Here is a 16,833-nt window from a genome sequence, read left to right on the forward strand (position 1 = left end):
TAAAACGGAAGAGAGGTTCCTGAGCTGCAGGAAATGCAGATAGTTAAAGTAGACCCAGCATGGCCATATGCAGGGCAGAGGCGACGGCCACGAGGCGAAAAGGCGCTAGAAAGTCATCAAACCGGACTGGAGTGTCAAACCATCTCATCTCCGTAGTCTAGATTACCACTACGACTGGGACTATGAGAGACTACTGGCACGCGAAACTGGTAGGCACGGCCAACGAGCCTTGTACGGCATACCAAGAGTCAAACATGCAATGCCTAGTCTGGCCTGTGAGTAGAAGATACGCACCTGGGTGGTGTGTGGGTGGGGAATCAGGATAAGAGAGGGGGCAACAGTCATGACAAGAGAGGGGAAGCAGACGGCCGCTTAGGGTTCGTTCATCTTGACAACAAGTCGGCGACGGTCCTTGCGCGATATTGGGAAGGGCCCGCAGTAGTTCAGGTGGAGCCGGAGTCGGCGAATGACTTAACCCAACATCAGCCAATCCAGTCGCCCCACGATCGATCTAGAGTGCTCTGTTTTGGATTTGTTGCATGCCATGGAGGGGAAATGAGCAAATAAGAAATTCAGCAAGAAAAAGACAGAAAAAGTGAAATTTATCAACTGTTCTGCAGCTCGGAACGGCAATTTACAGAGATTCCACGTGTGGCTTGCTCGTTTGCAGAACCGACGGAGGCGAGGAACTGACTAGTAGGCAAGTACCGACTCGAGGTTTTCCCACACCATTGAATGAATTCTTTTGTCATCGTGACTGGGCCGAAGGAAGGGCTGCCTTCGCCGAGATTGCGGTATAGTCCCGGAGAATAAGGGTAGTGGCAAAAGACCCTCCTTGTAATTCCGTCCACCCCTGGGCATAATAATTAAGATAGAAAGGCCAAGAAGGACGTCTTTACTGCCTTGTTGCTACTACTACTGCATGCTTCATGTAGGCCCTTAGTTTCGATCTTTTTGCGTCTGCTTCTGCTCGTTTCTTGCCCAGCACGGCCGGTTGTCATGGACGATTTGATCTTCAGGGAGCAGTCTTCGTCCGATTCATCGGTCAACCTCAATGCCTCAGCAGTCCCGTCGATCATCGTCTGCAACACGGTGCTCATCGTGATTGCGAGCATTGGGGTGCTGGTGCGTGTATTCGTGCGGACCCAATATCTTTCCGGACTGGGGGCAGATGACTATCTGTGTATAGTGAGCTGGGTAGGTCTCCCGTCTATGATACGAGGGATCGGTGCTCTAGACTAATCCAGCGGTTCGTTATCTAGGTGTTTACACTTGCGCTATGCATCCTGTGTATATTGAGTGCGTTATTCTCTATTCTGCCTCCACACCATCTAGAAGAGGGTACTGATACTCGGAATGTAGTGACCAACTATGGCTTTGGAAAACACATCGAGACAATCCACGACAATGAAACCCTGGAGATGTTCCTCAAGGTCTGCAGATACTGATCCCTGATACATGCATAGCATGCACTAACGTGATCATCGAATTCCAGCTGGACTTCGCCACCATGATCGCCTACCTCATCGCCTTGGGCACCGTCAAATGCTCCTTCTGTATCCTGTACCTCCAGATCTTTCCGGGCAAAACCTTCCGCATTATCTGCTGGTGCCTGACAGCCCTGCTCGTGGCCGAAACAACCGAAGAGTGTCTGGTGGTGGTGTTCCAATGCACGCCCATCCATAAAGCCTGGGATTCGCAGGGCGTGGTCAAGGGGGAATGTCTCTCTCTGACGGCATTCTACTACATCTCGTTTGGAATCCGTCTGGCGACCGACCTGGCTATTTTCGCCCTCCCGATTCCCAAACTGGTGCGGCTGAATATGACCCGCGGTAAACGCGCGGGGTTGGTGTTCATGTTTGGGCTGGGAGTTCTGTACGAGGCCCCTGTTCCCCGCCGCGCTCTCAAAGAAGCCTGCTAATCAAAGCTGCAGGGTCTCCGTGACGAGTATCATCCGGGCGACTTATATCAGTAATTTCTCGCTGGACCACACGTGTAAGTGTGCCCCTCCCCCTGGGCCATCCACTTTTGATTGACACGCATCTAATGTACGAGGGTAGGGACGCTGGTGAACCCACTCAACTGGTCCAGTGTGGAGGTGGCGGTGGCCATCTTCATCGCGTGCATTCCTAGTTTCAAGAGTCTCATCTCCTTCCGATTCCCCGCCCTGCAGCGTCTGCTCGGTCTCTCCAGCAAGGGCGACTCGACGGGTCGATCGCGCATGTATGGCACCTCGGGCCGCCGCACCACGCATGGACGGTCGCTGGCGCATCAGAGCATCAAGCTGGATACTGTAACGGGCCAGAGTCGGGCAGACATCGAGGCCAGCTTGAATGGGTCGGAAGAGCGCATCTTCCCGGTGCACGCGGGCATCCAGATCACGACGCATGTCAGCGTCAACCAGAGTGATTGAGCCTCACTCCCCTTACTTACCCACCTACACTAAAACATAATTTTCCTTTGTTCCCACCGTGTCTCTATGAGATCTTCGCTCTTACGACCATAATGCCACGCCTGTCTTGCTGCTATGCCACGGAAGAACGGCAGATCCTTTACCCAACTCGGTTCTGGATCGGATACATACAAGTAGCATCGGAAGGGGGTTGAAGGCCGTCCGGGCTCTTTACCCGTTCTGATTGTCTCCATGATTCAATTTAATTAGCTTCCTTGGTTGGTGGGTTTGATGCATTGTAGGGTTGAGTAGAGTGGGTGGATGGGTAAGCTAATCTAAGCTTATGCCAAGAGACGGCTGTAATTGGGACAAGAAGGAATGGCCCGTCTTTTGTTCAGATTCGGTCTCTAATAGGTGGAAAGGATGAAAATATGAGCTAAGATATTTGATCCTGCCGACCAAGCCCCTGATGTGGCCGGGTGACTTACTTGGACGCGCAAGCCATCGTTGGACGGCCGGGGGTGGCCAGCACACTGTCCGGTCTGTCTGCGTGTTGATAACCTCGCATGAGGATGTCCGACATGATTGGGCGTTCCAACCGTACTGCATATTCTTGCATTCTTGGGTTTTCTTGTCGTCAGCTTCATCAATGACCAGAAAAAAAAATCCATCCGACACTAAGACTGCAGCGCAGCGCTAGTTCCAGACGGAGGAAATATTGTCGGCGACTATAAAATGTGTGGCCATGGATAGGGTCGACGGCCCGCCGGGTGGAAATTAGCCCAAGGGCGGCGGCTCCACTCGCTCCATCCCACCAACCCATCAGATTCTTTTTCACCCGCTCCATAATTGCAGGAGGAGGGGACCATCGATGGTTTGATGCAAGTTGGGAGTCTGTCCCTTCAGCTCTTTTGTTTTGCGGATGAAGCACTTCTTACCTCGGATACTCTCCGCGTTGGTGATTTACCGGCACACGGCAAAATGATTGGTTCTGCTGCGATCAATACTGTAATTTCTCTGCTGTATGTTTCAGACACCTAGCACGTTATTGTCCTGGGCTGGCTTGGCCAGGGTTACATTCGTGACTGGCGACACACGCCATTGCAATCTGTCGGCTGTCGTTCGGTGTTTTTCTCTAGTCCGACTGGCCAGGGTATTATCCTCAGATACGCCGCGCTTTCACTATAACAGCCTTCACACCCCTGTCTAGAAAGACAATAAGATGCTTATTGCCTATAGACTAAGAAAAAGACTCATTTATTTGTACTAACTATCCCAACTGTCGGAATTGTGTGAAGAATCTAAACCGAGTCCTTAAGCCCAGCCGAGAAATCTTATCTTGCGCCACTAAAGGAGGAATGACACCCGGAACCCTAAACGCCTAAAGTCAACAACGCAACTTCAACGACCACTCTTCGGCGGGCTAGACGAAAGACGGAAAAGAATTAGAAAATTTTTGAGTATGTCCACAGTGGCACTACCACATCGGACCCGAACTTTCGACCGATCGCGTTATCCACCCAACGCAGCCAGGTCGTTCTTTTTCGGGGGATTTCTGGACTCATCCGCGGTAATGGCCGCCCGTCCGCTGGGCTCCACTGCAAATTGCCTGACGCCAGTGGCCAGTGGCCAGTGGACGGTGGACGGTGGCGGATGGCCGAGCGGCGGTGGTTTTGTGTGGTCACTACTCCGTAAGGTGGGAGACTTTCTCGTTCGCAGGCTAAACTACTGCGTCGAAAGTCGATAGTCTCAGTGAAGCACGGCAACTTGCATCCATCTAGCATTCGTTATCTGACTCAGACGAGCAGCGGAAGGAGAATGGGTCGGAATTAGCCGGCGAAATGTTCGAATATCCTGCAGACTTATGTCCATCGTTCCTTGCATAGTGACGGAATAGCCAGCGTGGCAGACCCCTGAATGCCATGCGTGGCATGCATGAGCCGACTCCATAATGTAAGGACCACAGCAGTCCCCGTCGCAAGGCGACTAGACTTCCTCTCCCCAGAAGTTTCCTCTCACTCAACCACACTAAACACACGTAGCCCATCATCATGCAGGAACAGCACCAAGACACCAATCAGGGCCACCACGCGATCGTCTTCGGGTGCTCTGGCATCAACGGCTGGGCGCTGGTCAACCAGCTGCTCTCCGACTACCCAGCGCCCGGGACGTTCAGCAGGGTGACCGCCGTTGCGAACCGTGCGTTCAATCCGGCAGAGGCCCAATGGCCCTCCGATGATCGTTTGCAGATTGTCTCGGGCGTGGACCTGCTAGCCGGCGACGATCAGGCGCTGGCCGCCACGTTGCGCGAGAAGATCCCTGCGGTTGAGACGATCAGCCATGTGTATTATGCGGGTGTGTATAATCCTCAGCTACCCCGGCTGTGCTCTCAACTGTTGATCGGAATATCGCATCATCCACTGACATAGACTCTGTCCATCGCCAGCCTACCGCGCCAGCGACAACGCCGCCGAAGAATGCCGCCTGAACAAGGAGATGTTGCGCGCGGCCGTGCAGACCTTGGAGACGCTCTCTCCTAAGCTGTCGTTCGTGACGCTGATCACCGGTACAAAGGTACGGTACACCACCGCTCTCAGCCCTCATTCAACATCATCGTGTCTAATCCGCGCAGGCATACGGCGTCTACCTCCTGGAGAAATTCCCCTTCCGCGGACAGACCCCGCTGAGCGAGGACCTGCCCCGCGTGCCGGCCGAATACGCCAAGGACCTGTTCTACTACCACGAAGTCGATCTCCTGCAGAAGCTCAGCGCGGGCAAACAATGGTCGTGGTGTGAAGTGCGCCCGGACGTGATTGTATGTGTCACTTGTCAGCCCCCGTGCACCCTCCACTCCCCTCACTCCATCTCATCCCCCACAACTTCCCCCCTCCACGAACTAACACCCCCGGAAATAATAGGTAGGAGTCGCCCCTTTCGGGAACGCAAACTGCATGGCTCAAACCATGGGGATCTACCTGAGCCTATACCGACACATCCACGGCGGCGCGGCCAAGATCCCCTTCCCCGGCAACGACACCACCTGGTCGCTGACATCCACCGACTCCAACCAAGACATCATCGCGCGCTTCTGCCTGCACGCCTCCCTGCAGCCCCGCGACAACGTCCACGGCAAGGCGTTCAACATCGCCGACAGCGCGCGGCCCGTCGCCTGGTCGGAGCGCTGGCCGGCGCTGGCGCGGTACTTTGGGTTGGAAGGGGTCGGGCCCGACCCCGCGGTGCTGCACCCGACGCAGTTCATGGAGAAGCATTGGGGTACGGTGCAGGCGCTGTGTCGCGAGAAGGGGCTCAAGGAGGAGGTGATTGATCGGAGTATGCATAATACCGGGGCGCGGATGGGGAGTCTGAGGTTGATGGATTTCGATCGCGAGTTTGATCTGACGCGGGCGAGGGGGGTTGGATTCGTGGAGGAGTTGGGGGTGGAGGAGTCGTGGCATCGCGCGTTTGAGAGGGTTGGGGCGATGGGGTTGTTATTTTGAGGTGCTTCTCTGGGTTGTATACAAGGGGTGGCGGGGTGTGATTCGCTCCGAGAATGAGGATTGTGTTGGTTGAGGGGGTTTGCTTTGAGAAATGGCTACGGAGGTTATGTCTATATGATGATGGTCATATTCATGGGTTTTGGATTTTCCCGTCACGTTCCGAGATAGTGGTGGTGTAGAATATCTTCTTCAGGTTCGGGTGTGAATTTACACCTGGTAGAGTATGCTGGTCTTATCTAGACCCCTGCAAACATAATTCTATTTTGTCTAGTCGACGTAACCTTACCCCGGAAGTATTTCCTGTGAGTGAAGTTCAGCCACATAATGCCTGAAACTGCTTAGTATTATCTTTTGTATTGCATGCAACTCTTGGGCATATGCTAACATCAGTCCCTTTCATATCGAGTATGGGACTCGATCTGTGCCTTGTAACACTGCGATGCGGCCAGCGTGATGTCTTGTCACTCATTATCCTGCTCCTGCGTGGGGTAGTGGTAGCCTTCCGCGGTTAAATATATTTTGCATAGTCCAAGCGCCAACAACAGCATCTGAAACTCCTAACTTCCAGATCGTAGAGCATAAGAAGCGCTTCGTGGTGTAAATAGCGTAGATTCTTGATACTAAATGCAACCATGGGGCAGATTTGTGGGACTTGACGTGCATTGCTCGCGCTGGTAACGTCATCTGACTGGATCTGTGATAGTAGTCTTGACAGAACGGACACACCACTTGCGAGTTTGGAGATATGATTCTAACAGAAGATATTGATCCAGTAGGTTCGACACGTACTACTCGAAGAGAAATCTCCGAACTTGGCTGTCGGTTGACTGTTGCCTTCACCAGGAACACAACATAGGTTACCCAGCAGGGGTCCCCAGATCTTTCCTTCCAAGAACGAGTTGTGGTTCTCATGTCTAAAGCTCCATTCAAGCGGTGATGCTGAAGACAGTCAAGTCTAGTAAAAGTGATACGAGTGCTATTATACTCGCAGATGGCCGCCCGATCAGCGAGTCTCAATGTTCTCAGGCTCTGCTCTTTCAAGATTGTGCAATAAAAAGTGTGGTGTAGTTCATACACCTCATCATATTGTCCCAAGCATCATCACTCTACACATCTAACAAAGTGCGTCTCCCTCCCTAAGCCCTTCACGCCGCCTCCCGCCTCTCAATCGTCAACCACATGTCCTCCCAATGGCCCACTCCACCCTGGATCACAAACTTGGCCGACGGCTTGTCCTTGACGACATGGGGGGTATAATACCGGAAGAACTAGACCCAACAACCAACAGTCAGTCCAACCACCACACTTCTCACCAACTCAAGCCAAGGAAAGAAGGAAACATACCTGCAAAGGCCCCTTAAACAACTCCATCATCGCGATATCCCGTCCCAAACACACGCGGGCCCCATACCCAAAGGTAAAGATATACTTATTCAACACCTTCGCCTTCTCCGCATCCAACCACCGTTCCGGCCTAAACACCTCCGCATCCTCCCCAAACACCTTCTGATCGCGGTGCATGATCCACGGATTCCCCGAGATCTCCGTCCCGGCCGGCACAAACCTCCCATACAGCTCGATCCCGGGCTCCGCCACGTAGCGCGGGAAGATATTCGGCGCGGGGGGATTCAACCGGATTGTCTCGCGGACACAGGCCACGTAGTAAGGGAGGTGGTCGAGGATATCGGCGTATTGCGGGGTTTGGCCGTTCGCAAAAACGCCCCGGGCGACCGCGGCGTCGATCTCGGCCATCATGCGCGCGTACACGGCCTTGTGGGTGAGGAGGTTGTGCACCAGCGCCTGGAAGACGGTACCCGTCGTGTCGGCCCCCGCCAGCAGCACGAGCAGCACCTCCGCTTTGATGTACTCCATGTCCAGCGGTTGATTGTCCTCCGTGCGCGCCTCAAGGAAGGTCTGCAGCAGGTCGACCCGTCCGATGTCCTTCTTCTCCGCCAGGTCGCGTAGGCGCTGGTCGATGAGTGTGTCGCGGAAACGCATGAGCACGCCCACCCCCGACGGGTCGGAGGGGGTCGCCACGAGGTACTTTTTCAGGAAGGTTGTTTTCACCCAGCTGGTGAAGGGGTGCAGGCGCGCGAGAAGACCGAAGGCCGGTAGCCCGTCGTGGAAGCCTTGGATTAGGCCGCCGACGTCGTGGGCTTGGGAGACGAAACCGAAGGGGGCGCCGAAGCCGACTTCGCTGATGATGTCGTAGGCCATGTAGCTGTTCAATTCGAGTTAGTGAGAGGCTAGACAGGTGGGGAGTGTGTTTAGGTGGAAGAGAGAACGGTATAGGGCAGGGTTGAGGGCAACGTACACGGCCCACCAGGCAAAGTCAAAGACTGTCCCCGTGCTGGCGAACTTCTCGTCCAGCTTGTCCAGCCACTCTTGCAAACGGAGGTCGATCAACGGCTCCATCTTCTTCACGTTGCTGAAGCTGTACTGCAGCGGGCGTCAGTCGGGATTTCGCGCGGGAAAGCGGCAGGGAAGCGTACCGGGCCGGCAATGTGCTTGCGAAACGAGGAGTGCGTCTTGTGCGAGCGCATGTTGAACAGCGACTCGGTCTCCCCGAAGGAGCCCGTGATGTAGTGGCCGGTCTTGTCGGCCTGGCGGTGGTAGATGTCCGGCAGCTTTGTCGGGTCGCTGACCAGCAGCAGTGTCGGGGTAATGCGGACAACGGGGCCTGAGGGGGACGGATGTCAGCGTTAGATGTGCTGCCTTGGGTAACATCGCTCTCTCGATCGACGGGGTCGAATTGGTACCATATTTCTTCGTCAACTCAGAGCAGGTCTGCAGCTCCGTTTCACGCAGGTTGTGCCATGCGATCCAAAGGCGAGTGACGCTGCCCCAGAAAGGCCCGGGGAACTTGGCGAGCGGATGGAAGAAGCGGTAGTAGATGATCTGGTAGACGAATTGCAGCACGACATAGGCAAGCAGACCCCCGGCCACCCGGGCCAGGGTAAGCTGCGACAAAACGTTCTCCAGACCCATGGCTGTCGATTGAATGAGGCATGCGAGTCGCAGGTGCTGGAGAGGTAGGCTCTTAAGAATGCGACCGTTGCCTGACCTCACACCGACCAAGCACTATCCTTTGTCCCTCCTGCTGATCGGTCGTCCAGTAAGGGGCCTCAACTAGAGATGATCCGGTGTGGGTAAGAGGGCAAATCATTGTCGTCGTGCATAAAGAATTTGCATCTCATTGGCACGAGCTGGCGCAGTGGACAACGTGCAGTCCGGCCCCCGTGCCGACCACCGACAAAGGCCTCCAAGCGTCCCCTCAGCCGAGCCACGGAGATTGTCAAGCCTGTTTCGGGGAGGACCTAGAATCAAATGGGCAGGCCATCCGGGCTGGAGCACCGTTGGTGCGGGGAGTGGGAGGAGGAGGGGTTGAACAGCTTGAGATGGTGGGTGTCAATGGGCCCTGACAGGCTGACAGGCTGCCAGGCGCACCGCAGCTCATATACGAAGCTTAGGGTTCAACGGCGCCCCGTGCCCCAATCCATGCCTGCTACACCACAATGATCCAGGGCAGAGAACGACTTCACATCTTATTCAGCACCTTATATGTAAGTCTAACGGTCAACGGTCTGTGTTTGTTGGTATTGTCCAAGAACCACTTGACAGCTGTCAAAAGCAACAAAGTTGGCTCGAAGAACAGGCATCTTCCCTGTCGAGTTGGAGTGGGTGGAAAACATGGCATGCTGGTTGGAAAGTCATAACCGGCTCCATAACCGACCCGCGGAGGAGGACGGTCTTTTCCCCTTTAATTATTTGGGCGAGACAATAGGGTTATAAGTGATGCCCCTCCGTGTGGGAGGTGACCTATCGCATCAACCGCTTCAAATTGGGATCCACCGCGCAAAAGTCGCTTCGCGGCCACCAAAGCCCGCTAACAGACACTAAACGCCGCTAATGCGCGCGCCGTCATCCGATCGGCATTCCTTCGCTCGTCATTTGCACTGAACCACTGATTGAGTGACTCCAGTGAGTGCCAGATTGGCGCCTTGCGTACTTTTGACAGCTTGCCTCGCGAATAGTGTCTGTGTCGGTTGCCTCGCAAGGAGGAAAGAGCGTCCGGTTGGCCGATTGCCACGGATGATATTCGAGGGGTTTAGTTGTTACCAATCTGCTATCCCCACCCAGAAAACGGCCTCTCACCCTCCAGATTTCAAGGCTTAAGGCTTCAAAACTCAAAGCCTGACAGAAGATGGAGAAATGGGGACGATATTGCCAATGGGTCGGTCGAATCCACCCGAAAGAAGGGTGGCAGATGGCGATTCCCGCACCAGCCAGCCTCTGCCGTTCTGCCGTCTTCGGGGGCATTTATGATTTCTCACGAACTGCTCCATAACTTACCAGGAAAAGTTGTTGGAGAAAAACAACTCGTGTCTTCCTTCTCTACAGCCTCACACGTGAAATCGTGTCAGCACTCAATCACCCCCTTAATATACTATTTATGTGAGATGATCACAAATCGGAGAGGCTTCTGAGCCGATGTTGTCTCGAAAGGACAGGCATGAGTCGACGACTACGCGCAAGAATCGACCAGGGCTGAATCCTGGCCGCTTGGTAAAGTCTTGAGTCCTCCCACCATCATCGACTCGCAGTCTCCATTTCGAGCCTTCCTTGCGTGGGTGGGTCTGGGACTCTGGATAATCGCGATGCCAGAGCGCCACCGCCGGTTCCCCCGCCAATCTGCTGTTGGTGGCTGCCATGCCCTAAGCCAGTTGCAGAGAATGCGTCGGATTGTCCCCTTTCAAGTCAGACGCCGGTCGTTTAAGACAATCACCGGCGTCGGAATATAGTTCCTACCAAACTCTGCTGCCTTATGATTTTTTTTTCCAATAGTCAAGGAGACTACGGACTAGATTGCCTGGCATGAAAGGGTGAATGGTTTGCTTGCGAACAATAGTGGCATCGTGCCTGTGCAAAAAGAAACAGCTGTGACATCTCTAACGATGTACAGCACCCTCCAGCAGGATAGAACGAATAGAACACCTGGCCCGCAAGGGGTCTCGGTCAACTGTCAATGCCACCGCAGTCCACAGTGGCATCGCGATCGGCGGGCTTCATTTCTCCCCCGTCCGGAACGATGACCCGCGCCGCCGCCGATCCGGCCAGAACTGCTATTCTTGTCACGCATTGGCCCAAATTATGTCAAAGAAGCCCTTCTGCGAGCTATCCGCTGGACGCAGGCGCTGTGTCAGATGCAATTCTCATCTTTGGTCGATACATACGCGGACCAAAGCTGTAGCCTGCTAGTCCCTATCGAGCGAATGCGCTCGTACTCAGGGACCCTCCCAATCGGCAGTCTTTCCACCTCCTTTCCAGAATCGTCAACCCAAAGTTTGGGGAAAGCCTGGAAAGGGATTTTCTTCGCTCCTGATTCCCTGTTTGGGGAAACGCCACTGGTCATCAATCGACTCGAGCTGTACCGGTATGCCAAGGGTGTACAATTCGTCCCAATGTGAGGATTAGGGGAAAAAAGAAAAGGGCGAGCTAGGGTTATCCCAGCAAAGCGACTCGTAACCTGCAAGATCAACAAACCGAACCTAATCGTCAATTTCAGGTCGGTGCGCGCCCCGAATGTCGCTTCCAGCTACATAAAGAAAGGCACGTCACTCGGCCAGAGCCAATTTTGGATCGGAGGATTCTTTCTTTCCTTTTCGCTCGCTGCTTCGATATTGCTTTCCGGACATGGCCAAGACGCAGGGCCCCGTCGTGGCGGGCGTGGCCATCGCCTTTGCCGTGCTGACATTTATCGTTCTTTCTTTGCGGTTGTTTGCCCGGCTTTATGTGTTGAAGAGCATGGGCCTGGATGACTGTGAGTCTCTACCTGAGAGAGGATCGGAGAATTTTGGCTGACTGATACCTTCTCAGACTTGATTGTGGTTGCTTGTGTAAGATGGCCGGCAATAATTGATGTGAGTGTTGCTGACGGCTTTAGCTTCTTTCATGGGCCTTCACGGCTGTGACAATCGTTGGTATGTACTGGACTGTACTTCGGGTTTGGGGTTTGATGATACTAAATATCACCAGCCGTTGAACATGGGATGGGCAAACATATGGATGATGTCGACCCGGACGGTCTCATCACCTACGCCTTTGTACGCTTTCTTCACCCTCAGCCCTCGACATCCCAACTAATAATGCAATTACTTCACAGGTTGTCTGGCTCAGTTCGATGTTCTACCTTGCCTGTCTCGGCTTCATCAAGACCTCAGTCTGCTATTTCTACACTCGACTAGGCGATAAAACCTTGACCCGACTATCGCTGGGGATGATGTGCGTGGTGGGATGTCAAGCGACGGCTTTCGTCTTGACAGCAGCTTTCCAATGCAATCCGATCCCCAAGGCGTGGAATAGCGCTCTCCCCGGCCACTGCGTGACCATCAACGTCTTCTACCTCTGCAACGCGGCCCTCAATATCCTCACCGACCTGTTGACCTACACCCTTCCCATCCGGGTGATCCTCCACCTTCACATGCCCTACAAACAAAAACTGGCCCTGGGATGCATTCTCTGCCTGGGTCTTTTGTACGTTACCACAAAGATCCATCACCAGCAAGACGCAATCCGCTAACTCTCCCATCTACAGCGCCTGCGTCTCCTCCATCATCCGCATCACCTACATCCCCACCATGCTCTCCTCCGCCGACTCCACCTACGCCATTAGCGGCGCGATGTACTGGTCCGCCATCGAGATCAACGTCGGCATCCTCGCGGCCTCCATCCCCTCCTTCAAGGCGATTGCCTCGCGCTTCCTGCCGCGCTGGATCGGGGAATATTCTTCGAACAAGGGCTACGGCGGCTGGTCAAGCAGCAACAACAACGCCGCCAAGCGGTACGGGTCGGGCTTCTCTAAGCCAAGGCCGCCGGAGTTCGGGATGAGTGTGCTGCAAAGCCACTGCGGCGAGACGGAGACCATCGCCGGCACCCAGATCGAGCGAAACGGCAGCGAGGACCGAATCGTCATCCCGGCGGGCAAGATCATGGCCCAGACGGAGATCGAGACCAATGTCGAGGTCAGTCCGGTGTATCTGCGGTCGTCGCCTTCGTTTGATCTGCCGCGGTGATGTGGGTTTGGACCACAGCTGCCGTGTCTTATTTCCTTTGTGAATGATGTATATTCTACCATCTAGATGCATATAAACTAAACTCCGTTCGTTTTCCACCGTACGGTCAGAGATCCTCGGTAACTCATCGAACAGCATACCCATATTTTGGACTTGCAATCCCATCGAGGAATTAGCACACCCTCATACCCCCAATTTTGTTGTTTGTTCCCTCGCAACAATAAAGCAACGATACAAATCACATGCAGCACATGCAAGTCTGAGGGGTAGAATCTGATATATCCGCTCCTCGGGATTCGCCCGATAAGACAGATCCAGATCCTCCCGCCCAGGCCCCACAACATACGATGCGCTCGGACATTGGGCGTAGCAGAGTTCGTGATATATCACATTGACTACGCTGCTCTCCGCGCGGGCCGCTCTCACCTACATTCTAACTAGTTGCCGGATCATCAATGGAGGGATGACGTGCATCTACGGTAATCATCTGCATTTTGGATGATCTAGGGAGGTCGATCGGTGGGGATGGAGATAAATTGGCTGTGATCGACTTAGCTTAACTGCTGTCGGTTTGCCTGTGGTCTGAACGCTGACCGGAAATGGGTTGTTTCGAAGGTTTTACTCGGCGATAACAGACTGAAACCACCCTCAACCTTGTCGGATCTTGTCAAACGATGTGGCGCATGGTCCCCCTTCCCATTTGTCGGCAGTCATCCCCGGATTCCCCGGGGTTAATGACCATAACTGCCTGATGGATCCAGACAACAGACTCATTATTTTCGACGGGGCATACAGGCTATCTTCTTCCCCCCTCAAGACACACGCTTAGGGCATACCCTGAACTTTCCCTCTATCTCCTTTTCACAGCAGTCCCCATTTGTCCTCAGCACTGCCTCGAACGTTTCGCCGCTTCACAATCTATGCGTGTCTATAGATGTGAACAGATAGTCGAAATACTGTATTCTTTGATCTTTTCAAGCCCAAATTTGACCCTGCTGTTTCTCATCACACTTGAATGTCATCTCGAATGGGAGACCAGCAGGCCACGACGGTGTCTGTTATGCTCAACAAATGTCACACGAGGTACGTCTAGATACAAGATGCTTTCCATGTACATGCACTCACAATCAGAATTGACAGATAAACCACATCGGCTGCCAGCTAACCCAGTGGTCACTTCTGGAGTCACCGCACTGCCGCCCTACGTAGGCAGGCAATGGTCACAGCCATCACCACCAACAGATCCAACAGGTCCCATCTACTCTTCCTCACCCGTGAAATATCCCGAGTCTCTTCCCTCCCTCTCTTGAAGCCGATTCTCAGCACCAGCCTGCCTCTCATAGTGGCTCCTCAGACGTGGGGACGCACTAGCCCACGTCGCCGCGCATTGCATGTATAGCTCGTCTGAAATGCATAAGCACGAGCCCAGAACAAGGAGCCACGATGATTGACCCTCTGTTGAGAATCAGTCTATTCCTGACCACTTACTGAATTCGGCCTCCGATATGTGACGACACCCTTCGGCCTCCAACCTGCTGTTCAGGAATTTCCCGAATCCATCTCGAGGAAGCGCCGTGCTTGAGGATCCTTGCGTCCGGTCAGCAGTGACACAATGCCAGGGGGGTTCGACGTTATATTGAACTTACTCTCTTTCAGGCCTTTCTTGTTTCGAAGGCGTCCCATTGCGGGGGGCAATATTATGACGGCGACGACGACGACGATGATGCTGGCTTGAGATGAATACGTCCTTGCCTGGAATTATGCTTAGGGAAGAGGAAGTCGGGACGACGCCAGTATCGTATCGCTCCTGAGAACTGGGCCTGGCGACATTCGGCAACTTAGTAGCCGTAGCTTATCTTATGAATTATCGTCATCAGACAAGGTGGCAGAAGAGATGTGAGTAGATAACCGCCGATCCCCGAGTGTGACCGCATACAGAGCCTCCACACCCGGAGCCATGTGGTCCCGCATGTCAGAGAAATCTTGCACCCGGGAAATATGCGGGCTATTTAAGATAACGAGAAGTTCACCTGGCCGTGGGTAGCAAGCCTTTATTGAACATTGAGTCGCATTGAATCTAGTTATCTATTATATCCCATGTCTATCGAAGCGAAGAATGTTGGGGTCAAGGCTCTCGCGAGATATTCCTTCGCGACGCGATCAACAAAGGGAGCAGCAGCATGAAAAGCTGGCTACAAGTGACAGCGATACGGGAGACAACCATGCGTTCTAAGTGCAGGAAGCTTTCTTCGTCCTCTCCGAAGCAGGATTTGGAGAATGAATCTGCCTCTCTCTTGTTGTTTTGGAGATCTGTAGATAAGTACGGGCCGCCATCCTGTGGAAGGGGGTTGGGGTTCTTAGCGAGTGTTTTGGCCACTGGTGTGTCTGACGACGAGCAGAAGCCAAGCGTTTCTTGGGTTCTTCTCTTTGCTTATGGCGACGGCGTGATGAGTTCGATGTATATGGCCACGATGGGAGAAGACGCAGCAGGTATCCTAGACAGTGACAATTTTCGACATCGACTGGAAGGGAGCGCGGTTGTCCCGCAAGAGACTTTTGACTGCATTCGCCATTCCGCTGCGAACGGGGATGGAGAACCGTCAGACAGCACCGAGGCAGTTGGGATAGATACATACTAGCCGCACCGTATGCAAAGATGGAGAAAATGAATACCGGCTGAAAAGGAATCAGAATCGAAGACAGGGTTCGCATTGAGGGATAGACCTGGTGTTGTTGTACAACACGATTTCTTCCTTTATCAACCTGTTTCAAGAGGTTGTTGATGGTTTGCTGCATGTCACCCTGAGTTTCTTAACCTAATTCCATGCGTTCAACTGTTGCTCAGCCTGCTGAATCTGTGGTACACAATCACCTGATCATTGTAACCCAGCAGGGGTCAGATGCCAGACTTGCTTGCTTCGGTAAATGTAAGCTCTTTCCCGACAGTCTGCGCAACTGGGAAACCACTCTTGGTCGCACACGATATGTAAGGAAGGGACAGCATATTTCAGAGCAGGTACAGATGAGCCTCAGAGTCGTGTACAAAACGCGGAAGGCTGAGGCTGGAGAGCATCAACTGAAGAAGGAAAATAGTAAACAGCACGCATTCACTGTCCCGTTCCTAGCACGATGACACGGTATACGAAACCAAAATCAGCTCCTAGATTACAACCCCACATTCATTCAGCCTCCAAACACGATCAAAGTTACACCCCAACAGCATCTATCGCGTCTTTCTCAGACTAAAACACCATATCATCAACATGCTTCACGAGCCCCCAGTCCAGTTCCCTCTTCACCCATGGAACAACGCATCGAAGACACCGAATGCGCCATCCAGACCCTACGAAGGCGAACCCAGATGCATCTGCTGCAGGAACTGGGTCGAGACAGCCCTCGCCCATCTCCGTCCCGTACCTGAAGCAGACTCCGAAGGCATCATCAACCGAACGGCCCTCGTCGTGCGCATGAGCAAGAACCACAATGACGACGCAGTGGTCCGACCGCTCACGCTGCACTCGATCGTCGTCCAGAGCCGCGCCTTACAGCAAATGCTCACCGAGGTCTTCGCCGGCTACCAGGGCATCACCACGGCCGCAATGCAGCAGCAGCAGCAGCAGCCGAAACTCGTCTTCCGGGCCCCGTTCCACGCCTTCATCTACCGCTGGGACGCATTCACCGCGATTCTCGAGCGCCAGCGGCACGACGACCCCGTCGCCGCCGGTTTCACACAGTTGCTGTACGAGATACTGGACCGCGAGCTGGGGGACCTCCGCGCCGAGATGCACAGCCTCCTGGCCCAGCGCGTCATTCCCTACTCGCTGCTGTGGGCGCTCTTCGAGCCCGGGGATTTCAACTCCGCTGTATGAAA

General features: G+C 53.8%; 6 protein-coding genes across 6 annotated transcripts; 5 read left to right on the forward strand and 1 right to left on the reverse strand.

Annotated features, from left to right (window-relative positions):
- Positions 1-999: 999 nt before the first annotated feature.
- On the forward strand, positions 1,000-2,413 carry BO95DRAFT_465885 (uncharacterized protein; the record flags this gene model as incomplete). Its single annotated transcript, XM_025589171.1, has 6 exons — positions 1,000-1,197; positions 1,263-1,299; positions 1,363-1,433; positions 1,496-1,875; positions 1,934-1,995; positions 2,061-2,413. 6 exons carry the CDS (start codon positions 1,000-1,002, stop codon positions 2,411-2,413), a joined length of 1,101 nt encoding a protein of 366 aa, XP_025440017.1.
- Positions 2,414-4,443: 2,030 nt separating this feature from the next.
- On the forward strand, positions 4,444-5,889 carry BO95DRAFT_368478 (SDR family oxidoreductase; the record flags this gene model as incomplete). Its single annotated transcript, XM_025582831.1, has 4 exons — positions 4,444-4,747; positions 4,839-4,966; positions 5,025-5,207; positions 5,311-5,889. 4 exons carry the CDS (start codon positions 4,444-4,446, stop codon positions 5,887-5,889), a joined length of 1,194 nt encoding a protein of 397 aa, XP_025440018.1.
- A 1,145-nt stretch (positions 5,890-7,034) lies between these two features.
- On the reverse strand, positions 7,035-8,877 carry BO95DRAFT_455004 (cytochrome P450; the record flags this gene model as incomplete). The annotated part of the gene is made up of 5 exons (XM_025588296.1): positions 7,035-7,157; positions 7,234-8,110; positions 8,204-8,328; positions 8,382-8,569; positions 8,649-8,877. 5 exons carry the CDS (start codon positions 8,875-8,877, stop codon positions 7,035-7,037), a joined length of 1,542 nt encoding a protein of 513 aa, XP_025440019.1.
- Positions 8,878-11,583: 2,706 nt separating this feature from the next.
- On the forward strand, positions 11,584-12,962 carry BO95DRAFT_368359 (putative integral membrane protein Pth11-like; the record flags this gene model as incomplete). The annotated part of the gene is made up of 6 exons (XM_025582823.1): positions 11,584-11,710; positions 11,767-11,786; positions 11,834-11,870; positions 11,926-11,993; positions 12,053-12,423; positions 12,485-12,962. 6 exons carry the CDS (start codon positions 11,584-11,586, stop codon positions 12,960-12,962), a joined length of 1,101 nt encoding a protein of 366 aa, XP_025440020.1.
- Positions 12,963-13,818: 856 nt separating this feature from the next.
- On the forward strand, positions 13,819-14,477 carry BO95DRAFT_207339 (uncharacterized protein). The gene is made up of 2 exons (XM_025581083.1): positions 13,819-14,045; positions 14,103-14,477. The coding sequence occupies exons 1-2, from the start codon at positions 13,883-13,885 to the stop codon at positions 14,270-14,272; spliced, it is 333 nt and encodes a 110-aa protein (XP_025440021.1). The 5' UTR covers positions 13,819-13,882; the 3' UTR covers positions 14,273-14,477.
- Positions 14,478-16,225: 1,748 nt separating this feature from the next.
- Positions 16,226-16,831, forward strand: BO95DRAFT_433945 (uncharacterized protein; the record flags this gene model as incomplete). The annotated part of the gene is made up of 1 exon (XM_025585124.1): positions 16,226-16,831. One exon carries the CDS (start codon positions 16,226-16,228, stop codon positions 16,829-16,831), a length of 606 nt encoding a protein of 201 aa, XP_025440022.1.
- Between the last annotated feature and the right edge of the window lie 2 nt (positions 16,832-16,833).

The sequence above is a fragment of the Aspergillus brunneoviolaceus genome (assembly GCF_003184695.1).
Source record: "Aspergillus brunneoviolaceus CBS 621.78 unplaced genomic scaffold BO95scaffold_53, whole genome shotgun sequence".
In the NCBI taxonomy this organism is placed as follows: Eukaryota; Fungi; Ascomycota; class Eurotiomycetes; order Eurotiales; family Aspergillaceae; genus Aspergillus; species Aspergillus brunneoviolaceus.